This window comes from Phascolarctos cinereus, unplaced genomic scaffold (genome assembly GCF_003287225.1).
Source record: "Phascolarctos cinereus isolate Bilbo 61053 unplaced genomic scaffold, phaCin_HiC Scaffold_4;HRSCAF=312, whole genome shotgun sequence".
In the NCBI taxonomy this organism is placed as follows: domain Eukaryota; kingdom Metazoa; phylum Chordata; class Mammalia; order Diprotodontia; family Phascolarctidae; genus Phascolarctos; species Phascolarctos cinereus.
Window position 1 is genome coordinate 323,890,994 of NW_027555847.1, and position 21,523 is coordinate 323,912,516.

The window sequence follows — 21,523 nt, forward strand, 5'->3', positions numbered from 1 at the left end:
AATTCAAATAAATAGTTGCACAGTAGACTCACATAAACAGATAAATATCTTTGGACAGACACAGTGAAATCATACAAATCATTTCTGAATAGCAGGCTGAGTTCAATATCTTTTTGCTAAGTCAATACTTTTTGATTTACATGCAAACAGAAATAAGCTCTGTGAATAGTCTTATAGTAGTGGGCATTACTTGAACTTAATTGTACAAATTTACATCGTTTAAGAAAGCAGCATCTTCTTTGGGAAAGAAAAACATAACTTCTGGCATGCCCTAGCAAATTTCATTAAGCATTCAGCAAGTTCCTAGGACTCTGATAATTTTTTTTTTAATTTCCTATTCAGTCTTTCCTTATTACCAAGATAACTGGGTTAAAAGGCAGTTTTTGTCCTCCCCCACTTCCACTTTTGTCCACTCGATTTGGTCAGTGACAGAATAATCCCTTATTAGTGGCAGTATAGTCCAACATTAGCAACATCAGAACCTCTTCCAGAAGGTTATTGCAACATCACGTACGGTGAAAGTCATTACGCAACTTGGGCAAATACACTTCCTTTTTAATCAAAGGATAAAAGAAAAAAATATGTAACACACACAAAAATTATCTAGAGATATCCTAGCATGGCACAAATTAATTCTACAATATTTGCCCAAGCAGGAGGCTCTTTCTTATGTGAAGCAGCTAAAAATGTAAGCCTTCAACCACAAAGCTGGCAAGGCAGGAGCTGTTACCCTACTTTGGTTTAGTAAAAAGCCAATAACGATCAATCTCTGATCCACAGTTTGAGTTAAAGTGGCCTCAGTCATAATTTTTTTAAAGCAAAGTTTTTTCCACACATCACCCAAACAGAATATATGCATTAATACCACGAAAAAAACTGCACTGAAGGAAAATGAAGCTTCCACGTTTATATTAACTACAGGATTGTGTTTCAGCCACAGTGTTCCTGGACAGGAAACCAAAAGGTAGATACAGGGTTAGAAAAACAATGGTTTCTTCTGTGCTGGATTCTGTGGTCATTTTATTACTCTCTACATTTTCCCATACAAATATTCTAATGATAAATATAGCTAACTCTAAAAAGGCTCCCACCTCTAAGACTCCTGTTTAGCCAAATATCCTAAGTTTTACAGTAAGAATTGCCTTCCCTCTGAGATTTCAATTTACATTATATATCATATCATTTTTTTTGCATGTTGTTTCCCCATTAGAAAATGAGTTCCTTGAGGGCAGAAATAGTGTGGTTTCACTTTTCTTTGTATTCCCAGTACTTAGCACAGTGCCTAGCACATAATAAGCAGTTAATAAAAGCTTGATGAGTGACTGAGAAGGCATTTCATGTTTCCTCTGGAGAATACCAAGAATTGCATCCTACTGTGCCAATAGAGAAAGGGTTTAAATAGAAAAAGTTTTAAACACATCCACATACTAAGTAGAATCTCTACTAACATAACATAAAATATTCCTATTCCTAGGTTTGTAATAACGATGACCACAGTTCTCACACAAGGCCTCTGGGTGAAGATACTACAGGAATGAAATGATGCATAATGGCCCAGGTTTAATGACCAGATACAAATTTAATAGTTGTCTTTAATAGAGAGAGAATTAGTCAGCAAGTACAATGTCAATACTGACCTTGTTGCTCATTATCTGTTTCCAGTTTTGAAGAGCCCGGAGCTACAGGAAGGGGTCGGGGTGGACGAGGCTTTGGTGTAGGAGGTGAAATTCTTTTCCTTCCAATATATTCTACATAAGTTCCTGGAAAGTCCCCTCTTTCCCCTGTTGTTTCGTTAAAGCCACTCAGCCAACCAATTTCATCAGGCTTTGCTTCTTCACCTTCACTGAATCCAAGTGCTACTAAGGACCCTTTATTCACAGTTAATACATCCCCCACGTGCAAGTCAATATCTTCTTCCCGTTCTTTTTTATACTCATACAAGGCTCTATATTGGTAGCCTTCAGCACTCATTTTTGCCAATGTTACCATTCAATGACTGAGTTTTGTTATGTTATCTTTATGTGAGAAGAGCCTGGGGAGAGTGTCTTAAAACACCTAATGTAATTCCAGAAAAAGTTAAAATTGAATTCTTCAAAGGTTTAAAAAGAAAGGTGATCTGCCATTCTACTGCCCATGTGTCCTCCATCAATGGCGTGGCAGGAGAATGTTTGCCACTTCCTCCCTTCAGATGGGCTCCTTTTCTCAATTCTCTGGGCTTCAAACACTCAGTTGAACTGCACAGTCAAATGCCATCTGCTGTTGTGATGCTCTTGCCACTGACTGTCCATCAGCCTTAAGATCTTACAGCTGTACCTTGCACACATGCTTTACCTAGTAAAGAAAAAACAGAATACTCATTAACTTCAAACTTACTGCTTTTGTCCATCTGAAATTTCAATATGATACACACATTTTACCTTTGGTTTTTTTTCTGTACCTTATCTTTTTGTACAGAGGTTAAAACTTGAAAGCTTCGGTTCTAAATATCACAAAAAAGCAAAAAGAAGTTTCATGTAGATAGACAGAACACGCATTTATATACAATGACTATATCTTATGTAAATATGCTCATATATTCAATATACTGCTTTATATATTGAGTTTTACATATTTGTTGAAATTATATATTGTCATAATTTCAATATCCTATTATACTCAATCAAACAACAAATTTTTTAAAAGCAAGTATCTATGTACTGGGCATATAAAAACAAAAAATCAAACATTCCTGGCCCTTGAGAAACTTAGATTCTATTAGGGCAGTGGCTTCTACGTGTTATAAGGATATAAAAAATAAAGACAAGGTAGTGAGATGGGGACACTAATAGCAGAGAATTTCAGGGGTTTCACGTAAAAAGTGTCAGGTAAGCTGAGCTCTAAAGAAAACTAGGAATTCTAGGAAGCAGAGGTGAGGAAAGAATGTGTTTCAAGCCTGGGAATGAACCATCAAAAAAAAACTTATTTAAGTATTCCAGACTGAAGGCACATTTTAAAACTTCAGTATCACAGCCATTTAAAATTCTAATCTTTTTTTTAAAAACCTAATTATAAATTAAATGATTACATGCTGACATTTCAAAGTGTATTCATTTTTCCATAGTTAAAATTTTAGCCCTTTCCGAAGGCAATAGCACTGTTAGGACTGCTACATATTTAGGAAAATATATATTAACATAGAAATTTTTGTGTAGCAAGAACATTCATCTGGAATTATAGTTTTGTGTTTCAATTCTATCAATTAAAAAATAAAGGCAATTACCAGGTTATATAAGGGTGAGAAAACTCCTTTGTCTAATACCTATTCAGAGAGCAACTTTGTTTTTTGACAGAGCCAGAATCAACCAAACTAACAAAAGATGCTTTTTTAGAACCAAACTTTCAGGGTGCTGCTGTAATGGAGGCACAGAACTCATAAAAATATCCATATCTCCAACTGTCTGGAGACAGAGGTGGAGGAATTTTTTTTTTCTAGCAGGAGGCTAAAAGCCACTGGAGGGAGTCCCTACCCAGCTGTAGACTGCCACAGGCGTCGAAATTAGAAGTGCAATGTACAAAGGAGGATCCATTTCCCAGCATGTGCCTTGGCTCCAGAATGGGCACTCTAGATCCTGCCCTGCCACCCTGAACTCTTGACTGGCCAGAATTCTCAGTATCTAGCTCCACCCAGATCCCCAGCATGCTGCTCTGACTCCCCTCTATTTCACTCTCTACCCTTTTTCCACCTCTCAACACTACCATTTCCACAAAGTACACATCAATCAATTGCCCTATGGCTCCACTCACTATCCCTGACTTCCTAGACCAAAATACTTCTTCCCTGCTTATCCCTCAACAATATATGTTGTCTTCCCCTCTTACAAGATAATTGTTGCGAGGGCAGGAACCATGTTGCTGTTTCTATTTTATCTCAGCATCCAGCACAGTACTTAGTAAATGTTTTTTTTTAATCAAGAAAAATAAATTGTTTATTCTTTTACATTTACCATTTTCTTAGTAACTTCTTTGCCTCTGTTTGTTATTAGAAGAAACCTAAGGAGTTCATGTTGGGAGTGCTGGCATTACTGAATGCAGTTTCAACAGGTCTTCTAAATGATTCTGTCATCTATGAAAAGTGGGATCTTTATATATTACAATCTGTAAATATTAATTTCCTATATATTCTCCTGCCTGTGCTAGCTATTGCAGGTGATTTAACATTTGCACATGGAGGGAGCCAGGATGCCTTACTACTTTCAGACTTCAAAGAATCTCTCCTCTGCACAGGGCAGGTGCTAATCCATTCATGCTTTCTCATCCTGTGCATCTCTTTGTCCATAGATGAACACACTATGATGCTGTCAACGTAGAGAGCTCCCTCCACCAAAATTCTATTACTTCAGTAATCCTAGGTAGTTGCTGGACTCATCTAGAGGATTAAGTGACTTGTTTGGACTCACACAACCAGTTAGAGAAAGACAGGGTTTGAACCCAGGTCTTCTGGGCTCTAAACCCAACAGTCCACCCTGCCCTCATTTTGTCTATTGTTCATGTACTCCCTTAAATCCCTCCTAGAGAGTCTGGCCGCCATGTTGGGGACCTTCCTTTATGTCTCTCAGCTTTGTAAGCAGCACAAATGATGCAAGTAGGCGGTCCATCTGTTATCACTTGCTCTTGCTGTATCCTATTTCCTTTTCCAGCCATAGATCGATTTGATGACATCTTTTGATTGCAAAGAAGATGATAATAGCAGTTCACATTTATATAACCCTTTAAAGTTTGCAAAGGGGACTTTTTTTGCACCCCATCCCCGAGGCATCCATGCATGCACAGACTTTAGAGGGTCTGTGAATTCAGATGGGAAAAAAAAATTACATCTTTATTTCCATATAATTGGTTTCCTTTATAATCCTATGTAATATAAGCATTTAAAAACATGATTCTGAGAAGGGCCCCTCCCCCACTGACTTCCCCAGACTGTCCAAGAGGTTGAAGACACTTACCAAAGTTAAGAAGCCCTGCTCTTCTAACTCTATGATCCTAAGAAGTGAATGGAGAAGGCAGTGGGAGAGTCTGACCCGAGGTCCTCCCTTTTCTCCTGACTGTTATTCCTACTCCCATGCAGCCCCTGGGGAGGCCTACACTTGACTTGTCTGGCTGCCCAAGCCAGTTCTACAACAGTGGCCCTAGCTCACTATCAACAGCTTCAGTCTGTAGGTTCCCAGAGTGTAGTGTCTCACAGTTTACAGATCCCCGAAACTACTTTGGGAAGGTAGCAACGGGAATGGAACTTAGGAGAGTCCTAAGAGGCTAAATGCTAAAATGTGCTATTAGCATGTGAAAAAACTTTAAATCAGAGGAAATAAGTAAAGCTTGGATACTTTTTACTCCTGAAAGTCTTATGTCCCCCCACCTTGCTCCTGTGGCTAGTTCAGACATCCCTATTTTGGACTTAAGTCAGGAAGAACTGGGTTCACATCTCACCTCTGACCATATATCCATAGATATATGATACTGGGAAAGTTATTTCTTTCTTTCAGTATCTTCATCTGGAAAATTGAGATTATTATCCCTGAACAACCTAATGGATACTGTGAAGCTCAAATGAGATACTGTATGTAAAGTGTCTTCTAACCTTTAAAGCACAGCACAGATAAAAGTTTTAATTATTACTCCCTGCTGCTTTCTCAGTTCTACTGTTATGTCAGGCTTTTCCACCTGAGCTACAGAGGCAAAGATTTTGCCTTCCAACTTCATATAGGACAAAGGGCATTAGGGAATCCAGAATCACATGGGTTATCACTGTCTGAACCACTGGACCACTGCTTCCTCTTCCTCCTCCCACTGTTCCTGTTGGTACTCCAGATGGTCCAATAGCCTCAAAACTGGTCAATGGGGGCAGCTAGATGGTGCAGTGAATATAGGACTAGCCCTCAAATCAGGAGGACCTGAGTTCAAATATGTCCTCAGCCACTTGACACTTACTAGCTGTGTGACCCTGGGCAAGTCACTTAACTCTGATGGCCTCACACACACCAAAAAAAAAAAATTGGTCAATGCTCAGTAAAGACTCTTAAAAACCATTCAGGACCCAAGTTATACATACTGTCAGGCTACTCATCTCCCAAGTCACTAAGGCAACATCCTCCCCAGCTGGGTAGATATGACCAAAACGAATAGTTAACAGGTATCAATGACATAACTTTATCCTCATGATCTCATTTGATCTTGACTACAGTCACTTGTCATAGATGCTCTTAAGAGGCTAAAGCACAATGAGAAAATAGGCTTGTAGAACCCTGTAATGCTATTTTTACTATCATAACTGTCTAATAAATATTTTCTTTTCAAATTTAATATACAAAGGGGTTTTTTTGAGAGGCTTATAGATTTAAAGCTGGAAAGGACATTAGGGGCCATGCAATCCAAACCCCCCATTTTATGGATGAGAAATCTGAAACCAAGGGAAATTAAGTCACTTACCCCAAGAACCATACAGCTAGTCTGAGGTCAAACTCAAATAAAAACAAGGGCTCCTAATTTGTACATAAGGATCCCTTCAGGCCACATATTAACTCTGTTTTAAAATATAATATTATTGTTGTTTTACTGCCCTCTTATTTATTTTTGTTAAATATTTTCCAGTTATGTTTATCTGGCCTGGGAGTGTGGTAATATTTCACTACTGTGCAACAGATCACCTACTTTGTTAATATCAATTAGCTAATATTGAGACCTTTTCAAATTACAACTGCAAAATTTTAAGACAAAGGCATTTAGTCTATTCATTTTTTTTCCATTAAGAACTATAAGACTACATTACAAGGACTACAGATTAGCACAATACACTAAGAATGAACTTATTCTGATCTAATTTTAACTTACAAAAGTACTAGTCCCATTAGTACAATTTTGCCTCAGTCTTTTTTTCTTTTCCCCTGCTTTTTGGCAAGGCAATAGGGAGTTAAGTGACTTGCTCAGGGTCATACTGCTAGTCAGTGTCGAGTGTCTAAGGCCGGATTTAAACGCTGGTGTTCCTGAATCCAAGGCTGGAGCTCTATCCACTGCACCCCCTTGCCTCACTTTTTTAGTCTAGACTAAACTTTGGTAACACTGGAGTGCATGCCACACCATTAGTTAGAGAAGGTGTATTACCTCACCACTAAAATTATAGCCAATTCTGGATTATAAAACTTTTTTATGTTCAAAAAGGAACTGAGAATCGATCGCATGAAGGCTTTTAGAGTTGTTTGTCACAGACAATTGGCAAAGGCCTAATGGTAACATATTTGAATTAAAAAAGGACTTTAATAATAATAGGTGACATTTCCACAGCACAAAGTTTTGCAAAACACTTTACATAGGTAGAAGCAGGTACTACACGAGTTACTTCTCCTTGTTTACAGACAATGAAACCAAGACTCACAAAACGTAAGTGAAAGGTTAGAGATAGGGCCAGTATGCTATCCATGTATCAGGCTCTCTTCAACAAGTTTGGGAGCAGAAAACATTAAGAAAAGGTAGTTCCAACTTTGTTAAGAATATTGCAATTCAGGGGGCAGCTAGGTGGTGCAGTGGGATAGAGCACCCCCCTGAAGTCAGGAGACCTGAGTTCAAATCCGAACTCAGACCAAATGCTTGACACTTACTAGCTGTGTGACCCTGGGCAAGTCACTTAACCCCAACTGCCTGGAAAAAAATAATATTGCAATTCTACATACACACACACACACACACACACACACACACACACACACACTCATCAGTACTAAAGCAAGTTTTTGCCTTTCTAAATTAAGCCAAGTTTAATATCATTAAAAAAAAATACATCAGACAGTTTAGAACGTGGATAAAATAGGGAGGTTAACAGATAACATGAAACATCGACTCAAAGTCTCAAAATAAAAGCTTTGCTTATTGATTAACTAACCAGAGATTTACCTAAAAGGCACTATAAATTTTATACATATATTTAAGGGCAGAATTTGGAACACAAAGCAAAGGAAGATAAAAATCTCTGTGACAAGAAGAATGAACCAATACAAAAAGGAATCAATTTCTTGCATCTTCAAAATCTGTCTTTCAAAGCGCAGCCAATTATCTTTTTATAACACATAAATTATAGCATTATAGCACATAAATTAGCATCTCTAAAATGCTTAGCAAATTTCAAAATTATATATACACACACAAATAAACAGTCAGTCAATAAGCATTTTTGAGTGCCTACTACTTATCAGGCACTGTGCTAAGAGCTGAGGATACAAAGAAAGGCAAAAGACAGACTATGTTCTCAGTTCATAATCTAAATAAGAGGAGACAACATATCTACAACTGTGGAGAAAGAAAATTACACAAAATAAACTGGAGATTATCAATAGAAGGCCACAAAAGTAGGCACTGAGGGGGATCAGTGGGGATTTCTCATAAAGGATGAGATTTCCACAGAAACTTAAGGGAAGCCAGGAGGCAGGGATGAGGAGAGAGCATTCCAGGCAAGGGCACCAGATGGTGAAAATGCCTGGAACAAAATGTCTTGTTTGAGGAACAGAAAGGCCAGTGTCACTGGAACAGAGCTGGGGAGAGTGGGGCAGTGTAAGAAGACTGGAAAGGTAGGATTGGGTTACCTTGTGAAGAGCTTTGAATGCCAAAAAGAATTTTGTAGTTGATTTCAGGGGTGATAGGAGCCACTGGAGTTTATTGAATATGAAGGTGACATGGTCAGACCTGCACTTTAGGAAGATTAATTTGACAGCTGGGTGCAGGATGGATTGGATGGGGAGACTTAAGACAAGGAAACCAGACAGCAATCTACAATAGTCCAGGCATGAGGTGGTGAAGGCATGCACTAGGATGGGGAGGAGAGAAGGGGGCATATACAAAAGATGCTGCAAGGGTAAAATCAATACCACTTGGAAAAATATTAGATATGAGGTGTGATAAAGAAAGAGGTGCCTGAATGACTTGGAAGGATATTGGTGCCCTCAACCATAAATAAAGAAATTAGGAAGGGCAGACAGTTTTGAGGTGGAAGAGACAATGAGTATCATCTGGAGATTAGCATATCTGTAGCATAGATAAGTAGAGCTGAGAATCATAAGCACAGAGATGATAACTGATTCCATGAGAGCTGACAATAAGGGGAGAAGAAAAGGAAAGGAGGAGAAGGTGGGGGGGGAGGAAGAGAAAAGAAGTAGATGTATCAATTACAGATGATCTTAAGGAGTTTAGCAATAAAAGAGAAATGGGATGATCACCAGTGGAGACAGATGAATCAAGTGAGGGAAGAAGCTGGCTGACAAGAAGAGACTGAAAGTCACTGAGAAGTGGGGGGCAGGGGCAGCTCGATGGTGCAGTGGATAAAGCACCAGCCCTGGAGTCAGGAGGACCTGAGTTCAAATCTAGCCTGAAATCCAATTGAGAGAGGTGGGCAATCTACTGGGGAGAAGACAAGATGAGGTGGGATCATTTTGGCACGTAGAGAGGGCTTAACCTTGGTAATAAGGGCCACCTCTTCATGTGAGACACAAGTGAAGGAGGAGATAATGACAGAAGTCATACAGGTCATGTGAAATGAGTAGGAGGGGAGAAGAGAGAGCTCCCAGTAAATGACCTCAATTTTTCCAGCAAAATAACAGGCAAGGTTCTCAGCTGAGAGGGTGAGAGGAGGGCAATGGAGGTTTGAGAAGGAATGAAAAGGTTTGGAGGAGCTTCTTTGGAGAGTGAGACTGTGAATTAGAGGAATATGAAAGGATTGCCTTGCAGCAGTGAGACTCCACTTAGAGTTATGTACCATAAATTCTTCGTAATGGACTCGGCATGGTTTCATGAGTTTTCTCCCATTTCATTCAGCGACGTGTGTGTAGGAGGAAAGTGGAAGTGATCCAAGGCCGAGTCTTGGCAAGGCAAGATGACAGATAAACAAGGAGGCGAGGGACTCAAAAGAAGTGGAGTGTAGAGCTGAACTGGTTCACCAAGGGGTCAAGATGGAAAAGGGATGAGAGGGTAGCAAGCTCAGGGGTAATGGCCTGGGAAAGAACCAACTAGTTAAGCAATCAGAAGCTACAGCTTGGATGAAGAACAGGGTCTAAGAGCTGTATGGCAGAGGGAGAGGTGGAATGACAACAGTTTGTGATTAGATAAAGGAATTTTAAACTGAAGTAGAACCTTTCCAAACACATTTATTTAGAATAATTAAAATTAAAACCATCCAGTCAAAAACTCTGTTTTCGGACGGATGTTCTTTAAGCACCTCAAATTCAACATGTCCCAAAAGAAGTCATTGTCTTTGCCCCAAAACCATTCTTTCTTCTTAACTTATTTCTGTTGTGGGTGCCACCTTCCTTCCAAGTCACCCAGGTAAGTCACCTCCCTGACAACCTGAGGATCACCCTCAATTATCCAAAAACACTTTCCAAGTCTTTCAGACTCTACATTTACAAATTCTCTCACATCAGTTCCATTCTCTACACTCACACAATGACCTTAGTTCATGACTTCATCACCTCCTACGTGTACTACTACTGGTCAAAGACTTTTCATTGGTGTTTCTGATTCCATCCTCTCTCCTCACCCCAATCTATCCTCCAAATAGCTGCCAAAATAATACTTTTCAAAGCATGGTAGGTCTGACCATGCTGCTCTCCTGCTCAATTAGCTCTACTGGTACCTGATTACCTCTAAAAAAATATAAATTCCTCTGTTTAGCAATGAAAGCCCTTCACAATTTGGCAGCAGACTCCCACCTCTTCCCAGGTTTATTACACATTTTGTCTCTGACACAGTCTACATTCTAGCCTAGGGCAGCTAGGTGAGGCAAAGTGCCAGGCCTGGAATCAAGAAGACCCGAGTTCAAATCAAGCCTCAGACAGTTACTAGCTGTGTGACCCTGGGCAAGACACTTAACTGTTTGCCTTAGTTACTGTCTGCCTCAGTTTCCTCATCTGTAAAATAAGCTAGAGAAGGAAATGGCAAACTACAGCACTATCTTTGCCAAGAAACGATACTAATCAACTAAACAACAAACCCTACCTTCAGGAAATGGTACAATTTAGCTGGCCAAATAAGACTAATATGAGTGAAATGACTGGTGAATAACATACCAACATAATATGTAATTATGTTAATCTGTGTACCCAGGCTTAACAAATGTCTAATTAACTTAGTAGCTAGCCTGATAAGAGCACTCAATGCTAGAAAAGATTCAGAATGGAAAGATTATTGTAGGAAATGTTAGGTATCATAAGGTATCCATTAGGAGTTACATGGTTAGAACCTGGGAATGGTGAAAGGGATCTCACTTTTGCAATTTGTGACTCCAAGAGCCTATGTTTAGAGCATCAAGAAAAGGACTCAGTTCTTCCACATAGCAATCCCTGGATAATCACAGAAACAGAATACTTTAGATCTTATCACCTAATTAGAGCAGAAGTTGTTTCCTTATTTTCTGTTCATAGACTTGCCCCCCACCTCAATTTCTCTAGATATGACGACCACCTTTCTTCCTGCTGAATCCCAGAACAACGGTTTAATTTAAAATTTCTTTCTATGATATGGGATTTGGCTCACCTAGCAGCACTCTCCATAGCAGTAGAAAAGCAGGGGCATTGGCCTAGTGAACACAGAATTAGCCCTGGAATCAGGAGGACCTGGAGTGCAAATCTGGCCTCAGCACTTGATACTCTGTGACCCTGGGCAAGTCACTTAAACCCGATTTTGAGGAGGGGAGGGAAATGGGATGAAAAAGGTAACATGTGAAGTCAAAGAAACAATCCGGGGTCAAAGTATTAGATCCATACCCGTGGGGATCTGTCCCTCTGTCACGATGTCACCACAGTGACCCAAAGGCACTCAAAGATGTAACCACTGTTCAACTTGGGAGCAAAGGCAGCTGCCTACTCATAGCCCTGATTCCTGCCAATCACTTCACTACTATATCAGTTGAGTCCAAGGAGGAAAGCAAAGAGAAAGAGGGTGGGGCAAGTCACCTGAGTTTTATTAATTTACAACTCTCACTGAAGGAATTTCCACTCACTTTCAACCATGACCTCTGTGACCAAAAAAAAAAAAATGACAACAGATATTCCTTGTGGGGGTCATCTTTAATTGGAACTCATTTTCACTATGTCAAAACTATGAGTATACATTTTAACCAAAATAATGCTTACAGAATATAACTGATAAAAGGCACTTTGAGATAGATATTGGCAGTGGGGTGTGTGTGGTTTTTTTTTCTTAAAGGAAAAGCTACAATTCACTGATTCAATATTTCTTTAAAATCTAACCCATGTCAAACAAAATGAAGCATATTTCTTAGAATGCTATCTTCATATTATTTGGTTTAATGTAGATAACAGCCTCTAATTTCCTTCCTTTTAAGTAGGAAACACTGTAAAACTGTATCTAAGAGCATGGCAGGTAGGAAGAGGAATTAAAAAAAAAACTGTGACAAGTGACCCAAATATCAAACTGGAATTACAATTTTGGTTTTGGTGGAGGGGGTTGTAGAATTCCCTGTTATCTTATATGCAGACTGAAGGGGGAGGGGGGAGACAATGACTCGATAAATCACTGAGTATTTCATTATCACTACCTCTATTCTCTTTGTCTATTAGTGGCAAATTTGTATATTCTCAAAAAATTATTTGGGGAAAATGGGACAACAAGGAATACAAGCAAACACCCAGGCATTTCCTCCTACACCTCAAACAGTGGAGATTATTAATAATGATCTTAATAATATCAATAGTAATACAACACAGGCACTGCTCACCTACTTTAATCTCCATCAAACCACACTTCTATAATCTGCTCAGTACCTCCTTCATTTAAAATTATACGTTTTACAAGCCAAAAAAACCTTAATAATGGATTTGTTTTACTGACCCTGCCTGTGTACAATTTCATCTGTTAGACTCTCCACAAATTTCACAAACTAACCCCATGAAAAAAAAATAGTAGCGTACTAATGTGAAATGGCTATAAGCAGCCATAGTTTTTTTTTAATGGAAAAATATTTAAAATAATGACTTGTGATAATCACATGGGCATTACAAGTTAAGCCTCAACCTGTAAGCCCACCACAAACAAACCTGAGAACAACCCACTTTTTTGGTGCCTCCTTCTCCCAAAAGGTCCCCTGCTCTAAAAAGACACTAAAAGAAATGTTCTCTGGATAAGGACATATTTCTAAAACCTGCCAGCAGCAATCACAAGATGCATTATCTGTGACTTAATACACACTATTTCTGCTTCCTAAAACCAACAATTTATGCTTCTCAGATATCTTGCACCAACACAGTTTAGGCCCAAAACAATAAAAAACACTTTAAAAAAAATCAAGCCATTCCAACAGTGAGCAACTAAATCTTTTGTCACTTACTCCAGATGTGAAAAGATACAATGATATCAACATAGGAAACAACAGATGTCTGTCTGCACAGACTACGATTTTGCAACTCAAGAGCAGGCCCAAAGTCAAGGTAATAAAATAAAAACCTGTAGCCATTTTTAAAACCAGTATTAGTCCATCCTCCGCAGCACACACAGTCTCTTAGTCCATTTAGTCAAGAGAAAGAATTAACAAATCCCTATGGAAAAAAGTGTGTCCCTCTGGAGTCTACCACTGTCTGGCAAATAAAAGCTTCCTAGGAAGTCAGCAGTGGAATTATTCAACACTTCTTAAAAGACAGCTTGCTCCAGTCTGTCTTTTGAATTAGATCCTAAACTCTAGTCTTAATTATCCAAGATTAAGAGGTCACTGTACCATACCATCACGGTCCTCTAGGGGAAAAAATTATGCTTATAATATTTGCTCTTTGATGAGTAAATACTTGCTTCTACAAGTTAGCCAACTTAGATTTCTAGGAATATCACATGAAAATGAAGTACTATCTGCATGTCATAACTACTTACTCCAAATATCCTTTTTCCAATAACATCGTGATCTGTCAATGACAGTGACTGACACATAGTAGGTACCATATAAAATGTTTGCTGACTGATAGAAATCGAGTTTCCAGTTTTCAAAAGTGAGGGAAAAGAAAGCACTAACTGTAACTTAAGAACGAGCTCCTGCCTCTGACAGATGCAGAACTCTCTTTCCTAATGTTTTCGAAAAGCTTTCTGAAACATGATGCACCTTAAGACTTAAAACAGATATTCTACTGAAAATTGCAAGTCGGCAAGCCTTTGTGTTTGCAGGATGACAGCTAAAAAGCTTCAACAATCCACAAAGAATTAACATTCTCCCACTTCACACAAAATCCAAGACTCGTCCTTATCCAGGCATAGTTCTCATTGAAAGCTAAAAGCCCCAGCAATCCACGCTGAAATGACAACCTCATACTTCATTCAAAATCTAAGGGCTCTCTTGATCCATTTGCATTTATAGCTGAAAAAAAATCCCTAACATTTTTAAAACCCCGGAAAAGATGAACAAACTAAAAATTAATCATTCAGAACACTGCTCCAAAGTGCACCAGAGGATCTAACGGTGGACGGGAGATCTTTCCAAGACAGCAACAGCCCAGATAGAGTAAAGTATTTTGCCCTAATCTATTTCACACAGTTCTGCTTTCGACCCTGTGACGGCCATTCGACTCATTCCCTTGTGTCATGCCTGAATGCTGCTTGCAAAAGTGCATTATATTTTTTAAAGCGGTGGATTGTTTTTTTTGGGGGGGCGGTTTGAGAAGGTGGAGGAAGTGGAGCAATTATTTAAAGATTTGCAATTAATTATTTCTGCTCTGGGTGAAACTGACTGACGCTTCCCAAAGACGCTACAGTTCCTTTTGCACATCCTCACTTTTCTTCCCCACCCCGTCTCCATGTTGCTTGCTCGGCAGGCCTTCCAGTCTCGCACCATGTAACAAACGTTTGGGTGCCTGGGCGACTCCGAAAAGACTCCCACCCCAGTCTTTCAATGCGCATTCACCAATCTGCCCAGGGCCAAACAATGCACGCCCTGCGGGGGCTCCGGGGCGCCGCTCGGGCTCCCCGGACTCGCACCACTTCCCCACACCCCGGAAGAGGAGGGCGTCAAACTCCAGAGGGGGTCGCTGCTTAGACCACCACTTGCCAGTCCTCCACCCCCCGGGCGAGGGGCAGCTCCCCCGGGAGGGCGCCTTCCTCTCTCCAGCGCCCCTGGATCCAGAGGCAGCAGCCGCGAGCCCGCATGAAAAACCTGCGAGAGAAGAACGGGGGAACCCGGAGCCGAAACAAGCCTACTAGAATTGGGGAAAGGGTTGCAGCCGCAGCCGCCCCCCGTCCCCTGCCCCGGAAAGGTACCCAGGGGCGCGGAGAGATCCGAGGAAGGGGCGAAAGAAGACCTTGCACCCCCGACGGCGCGCACGGAAGCGGAGCTCAGTCCCGTGAGCGAAGGGGCAGCACGCGCGCCTCGCCGGCCAGGTCGCAGCAGCCAGGCTGCGGGACAGGGGCCCGGACACCGCTAACCCCGCAGCCGCGGCCGCGGCCCGGAACTAGGAGAAGCGGCCGGCGGTGACAGGAAGAGAGAGGGAGCCGCGCGCACACGCCCCGAGCCCAGCCCGCGGGCTCCCCTACCTTCCCCGCAGCCTGGCTCCGCCGCTCGCGCGGCCTCCGCGCTCCCGCAGACACCCCCGGGACGGATGCGCGGGCTGTAGCCCCGCCGCCTCTGCAGCCGCCACTTCGCTGCCCTTCTCCGTGGCGGTGTCTCCCTCCTCCTTCTCCTGCGGCCGCCGCTCTCCCGCTGCCCTGCTCGCAGCCCCCAGCTTCCTCCAACTCCGCTCCAGCAGCCGCCAGCGCCTGCTCTCCACCGGAGCTCCCCGTCGCCCCGCGCCGGCCCCGCCTCCAGCCCGGCCCCCTGGCTCTCCCCTCCCCCGCGCCGTCTCCCAACCAGCGCCGAGGCCACCGCCCCTTCCCCCGCCTCCCTCCCGGCGCCGCCGCAGCCGCCACTCACCGCGCTGCCCACTGCCTGCCGGCCAATGAGTCCCCGCGGGGGGTGGTGGAGATCCGGGCCCGCCGGCCCCTTCCTGCGCCGCGCCCTGCCCCCCGCGCCGGCTGGGCCTCGGGCGTGCTTCTTTCTCCTCCTCCTTCTCCTTTTCCCTTCCTCCTCCTCCAGCTAGCGAGCCGGCAGAACTGCTGCAGCTTCCCCTGGCGTCCGTCGGGCGAGGAGGAGGAGCGGGGCTGGATTCGAGGAGAGCTCCGCTGCGGCCCCTCTGGACGAGCGCCCGGACGTGCGCTTCGTCCGCGCCTCTTGCGACTCTGCCGCTGGCAGCTGGCCTGGCCGCCCCCGGCCCAAGCCCGGGGGCTGAGCGGGCGGCAGCTGGGCAGCTGGAGGGGCGAGTGTGTGCGACCGGCCAGTACGTGTTCCTCGGATGGGAGTCTCCTCTCTCCCCTTCACGACGACCTCCTCTCCACCTTCCGCTTTTACCTAAATCTCCCAGTCACCCCCAACGCTTTTTGACCCTCAGCCTCGGAGTTGGTGTGGGTAGGGTGGCCATCGGCCAGCACTGGCGCCTCTAAAGCACCAGCCCACGGAGTGCGCGTAAAGACCTTGCTGCCCAGTGAGTTGTCCAAGGGCAGTAAGGAAGGGACTGAAAGGGTAAACTAGAGGGTCTAGCTACTTGCCCCGGGCTCTTGAACCCCAGGAGCTTGGCACCTAATTGAACCTGAGGTGGAGTGCCTGTGTAAAGGAATACAAGCTTTATAAGGACAGAGGGCGAGGGGGGAGGGAGGGAGAGAAAGAGAGAGAGAGAGAGTGTGAGTGTGTGTGTGTGTGTGTGTACACGTTGATTAATCCCATCCGCTCTTGTGGTATTGAAGCAAATGTAGGTCACTCAGTAAGGCAGATTGACCCGGTTATCGCTAATTGTCTGCTCACCAGGTTCCCCAATCCCACCCGGGGGGGTGTGGTTGAAGGAATGGAAGGGGGGAAGGGAAGGAAAGAGGAACAAAAGCCGACTTGATTTTTGTTGTTGGCATTAAGGTTGGTATTAGTTCAAACAGTCCAAAGGCCCTACATTTAAATGTAAAACCAGTATCTTGTTTCCCATTAAATATTAGACAATTAAAACGTTAATTCCCCCACCCATCCTTTTTAGGGTAGCTCTAAAATTTTCTCCCCTTCCTGCTGTTCTGCAGGACGAAGTTCTCTTTGGCCTTCCCTAAAACCTGGATTAAAGGCCCTCTATTTCCTGCCAAAATAGAATGGGGTAGCATATAACACTTTAAAATACTAGTGGGCAGAACTAATCTGTACTGTGAGTTCTTTTCAATGCAATAGCTTCGTGAAAAATGATGCAAATAATATTTGAAAACTTGGGATAATGGGGAAGAAACACAGTGAAGGGGAAAGAGGATTCCACTCAGAACCACCCTGTTGCTAACCAATAACCTTAAAATAGTGACTTTACCTTTCTTGGCCTCTATTTCCACAAATGTAAAAGAGGAGGGTTTAGAGTCTGTGCCCTCTAAGGTCCCAGACAACTCTCCTATTCTGTGATTCAGGTATTGGGTTTTTTGGGGGGTTTTTTCTCCATGCTGACTTGTGATTCTCAGAGATTTTTTTTCTTTTTCTTTCTTTTCCTTTAGGATCTTGGCTTTTCCGAAACCAACAAGAAGCCTGAACAATATAACTATTCTAAAAAATTGGGGTGACATAAATACATAAAAAGTTTGGTCCTGAATTCTGCATAAGCCTGAGTAAAAAATTATTTAACCACAAATCAAGTGTGAAAGGATGCCTTCTAGCAGTGTCATTCAAAGGGAAAAAAAAGCGTGAAAGGTTGTTTGCTAGCTATTTATTTGAGGTGGAAGGCCAGCACAGAAGACTGAGCTAGGATGGTGAAAGCAACTAGAAGGCTTCCTTGTTTAAATTCTCCATTTCCTTGGGAGAATGCTGCTGAGTGCTTTAGACCCAAAGCTTTATTAGCATTCTTGCCAAGCATGTGGAAGCTTAGAGTACAGTATTTCTTGAATTCAGTCATTCATTTGCCCTGGCTTACAGGGACCATCATGGTAGGGATGAACACCCAATAATTCAGGAAGTGCACTAGAATGATGACTATTATCAGCAGAAAGGGCTTATGATTTTCTTAGTGCTGCCACTCTTTCTATCTAAACATTATAGATAAGTCTGTTCTTAGTAGATAAGTCAAAGAAATTGCATGAAACTCTGATTCAGTGGCATGCCCTTTATCCCAGAACAACTGTCCACAACAGGATTTTAATCTAGGACTTTCTGGCTACTAAGTGGGGCAGTAAATAGTGTTGGACCTAAAGTCAGAAAGACTCATCTTTTCTGAGTTCAAATGTGGCCTTAGATACTAGCTGTGTGACCCTGAGCAAGTCACTTCAACTTGTTTGCCTCAGTTTTCTCATCTGTCAAATGAGCTGGAGAAGGAAATAGCAAACCATTCCAGTATCTTTACCAAGAAACCCCCCCATGGGGTCACATGATGTCGCATATGACTGAAATGACTGAACAGCTTCCTAACTGAGCCCATCAGTTTCCATAATGCCAAGCTGCTTATTTTCAAAGTTTGAATATTCTCAAATATTCAATGTTGAATATTCTTAGAAAATATGAACATTGCAAATACATATTTGACATTGAAACAAAATCCAATTCGGTCACGGGGACATCAGTGTTTCTGTCCTTTTTGCATGTGAAGAGACACAGGTCTGTGTGATTTGGGCACATTTGTCAAGGGAAGGTAGCTTAAGGACCTGAGTTTTAATCCTGCCATTTATTCCCTATGTAACTTTTGGCAATGACCTTCCCCCTCTCTGGGCCTCACTTTCCCCATCTGTAAAATGATGGAATAGGACTAGTTGGCCATCTTGAATCACTTCCAGTCCTAGAGAGATGATACAATGAATAAACACTTGTGAAGCTACTTTATCTTAAAGGAAACTTGAAATTAACAAAGCCACAAGTAACAGCAGCCATTGAATGAAAGAATACTGGGTACTAGAGTAGAAATATGTAAATTATAAATATGGTCCATTGAAAAGTGTGCTGGTTTTGGAATCAGGGAAGCCAAGTTTTAGTCCAGCTTTGTTGCTAGCTACTTATGTGACCCTTACAGTCATCCAAAAGAAGCAGGTTAAGTTAAACTAGAACATTGATAGCCAACTCAAATAGAAGGGGGGAGGGGGAGCATTAATCTATACTTAAGGATCCCCGTAGGCAGCATATTGGCTTTAAAATGTAATGATTTTTGTATAATGGATATCAATGCTCATTGGATGGGAAGGTTGGACAGGTTGGAGGGAAGGAGAGAATTTGGAACTCAGATTTTTAAAAAAGAGGATGTTTAAAATAGTTTTTAAAAATGGAATGTCATATATTTTATTGGATTTAAAAATTCATTTTGTTAATTATTTTCCCATTATATTTTAATTTGGTTAGGGCTACATTCCTGAGTGGTCCCTGGTCTGAGCTGTTGTTGTTCAGTCATGTCCAACTCTTCATGACCCTATTTAGGGTTTTCTTGACAGAGACACTGGAATGGTTTGCCATTTTCTTCTCCAACTCTTTTGACAGATGGAAAAATTGAGGCAAACAAGGTTAAGTGATTTACCCAGGGTCACAGAGCTGGTAAGTATCTAAGGCTGGATTTTGAACTCAGGAAGATGAGTCTGTACCACCTAGCTACCCCATCTAAACTAGATCTCTAAAGTCCCTCCTAGGTCTAAGTCTATAATTATAAATTCCATTGTTTGTATCCATATCTCTTCTTGAAGGGCTTGAGCTGTCTTGTATTGTCAGTTTCTATGTGTCAGGCACTGTGCTCAGCACTTTACAATATTGTCTCATTTGCTCCTGACAACAGTTAGGTGATATTATTATTATCTCCATTTTATAATTGAGGAAACTGAGGCAGATAAGTTAAATGACTTTCCCAGAGTCATACAGCTAAGTGTCTGAGGCTGGATTTGAACTCAGGTCTTCCTGACTATATATAATGCGTGTATTATAAATTGTATGTTATAATAAATGTAAGTATATATATGTGTGGGTGTGGGTGTGTTTTGGTCTGGGAGTCAGGAAGACTGGTATCTATTACCACCTTTGATATATCCTGGGTGTCTGACATTGGGCAGGTCCCATGAAGCAACCCCCCCACCCCACCCCGTGTGTGTGTGTGTGTGTGTGTGTGTTGTGTGTGTGTGTGTGTAAATGGATGGATGGATGAATATACACATGCATGCATATACCTACTTATTGTGTACATATATGTAAATGTATATAACCATGCATATATATTTTTGTTACACTTTGGTTGCCTAGTGAACTTTCACTTAATTATTAAATTTTTAAATTAATTATTGATTTATTATTTAAAATTAATTATTAAAGATATAATATGTATGTGTATGTATGGCTGGTTGTGTGTTTGCATATTTTACATTTATGTGTATGTATATGTTACACATACATGTATGTATGTATGTGATTTCTAAGCAATAAGTGAAGTAACTAGGATTTCATTCATTATCATGGGGAAGTCTCACAGCCAAGCCGAACTCCCAGCTTTAGTGGATAGGTCATAGAGCATTGCCTGAGGCACGAAGAGGTTAAGTGACTCCCAGGTTTACACTTCCAGCAAGCCTCAGAGCAGGATTTTTTAATCCCAGGCCTCCTTCTGGTCTTCATACCTAGCACTTTCTCCCCTACACCATGCTGATTTACTCAGAAATTACTGATTATAAATTCATGCTCCTTCAAGGGGACCAAAGAACAAAACACAGACTCTTTTTGTAGTGGAAAGTAGCCACATCATCTGGTATATGTGACAATCCTGAAGTCATTTAGGGAATTGTCAGTTTAGCAAAGCAGCAAATCTGAAACATCCTGCATTTCTAGGAGCAGTCACATTTTTGGAAATACACTTAAGCCCCAAAGAGATGATAAGAACAAAGAGGAAAATAAGACAGAAATCACAGTCGTGGGAGATTTTAATGTTAGTGAATTAGGTGCTCCGTGGCATATCTCTGCCAGATAGTACTGTGACAGCTGGGTGACTAAGTGGGTTTGGATAACATGTGCCCAATCCTGCCAGCCAAGAACAGAGACACACCAGTGCAGCAGATAACCCTGATCGTGAAATCTGGTTTTAGATAAGCAAACTGCTTAAATGGATTTTTCAAAAATGAGATCCCAGCCTTTATTCTTCTCTCAGAGTGGCTGCAGAGCTGTCCATGTATCTGTACTGCAGTGTTCAGACAGACTCCTGGAATAATGGAAGCACATTTGCTTCCCAGATTTTGCTAATACCATGTAGACTTTTCTCAAAGCCTAGCTAGGGAAATTGTTAAGATTAAGTAAATTTGTATTCTCAAAGTATTGTTTTTACTGAGGGTTAGAATTTTGTACTTTAATATGGAAACTGCCTATAGTAAGTGTACTCAGAGTTTAACAAGTATTTTTGCATATATAGCTATTTAGTCCAAAACACACTCTAAAAGACTTAATTACTGATATTTCTTAGATGATGTCTTTTTTTGGTATCAGGGTGGGGTTTTTTTTAATCACTAATTTATTCCAGACTTGCCTCCTTTT

General features: G+C 41.6%; 2 protein-coding genes across 2 annotated transcripts in view; one reads left to right on the forward strand and one right to left on the reverse strand.

Moving 5' to 3' along the window:
* PIK3R1 (phosphoinositide-3-kinase regulatory subunit 1) overlaps window positions 1-15,625 on the reverse strand; it is a 102,440-nt gene extending 86,815 nt beyond the window's left edge. The window contains exons 1-2 of the mRNA XM_020998363.2: window positions 15,538-15,625; window positions 1,638-2,331 (exon numbers count right to left, since the gene is read on the reverse strand). Coding sequence (XP_020854022.1) covers window positions 1,638-1,989 — 352 coding nt within the window. The 5' untranslated portion in view covers window positions 1,990-2,331; window positions 15,538-15,625. The remainder of the gene's footprint in view (window positions 1-1,637; window positions 2,332-15,537) is intronic.
* On the forward strand, window positions 15,152-20,286 carry LOC144456537 (uncharacterized). Its single transcript, XM_078151752.1, has 3 exons — window positions 15,152-15,412; window positions 15,482-16,316; window positions 17,548-20,286. Exons 1-3 carry the CDS (start codon window positions 15,152-15,154, stop codon window positions 17,580-17,582), a joined length of 1,131 nt encoding a protein of 376 aa, XP_078007878.1. The 3' UTR covers window positions 17,583-20,286.
* The last annotated feature ends 1,237 nt before the right edge of the window (window positions 20,287-21,523 follow it).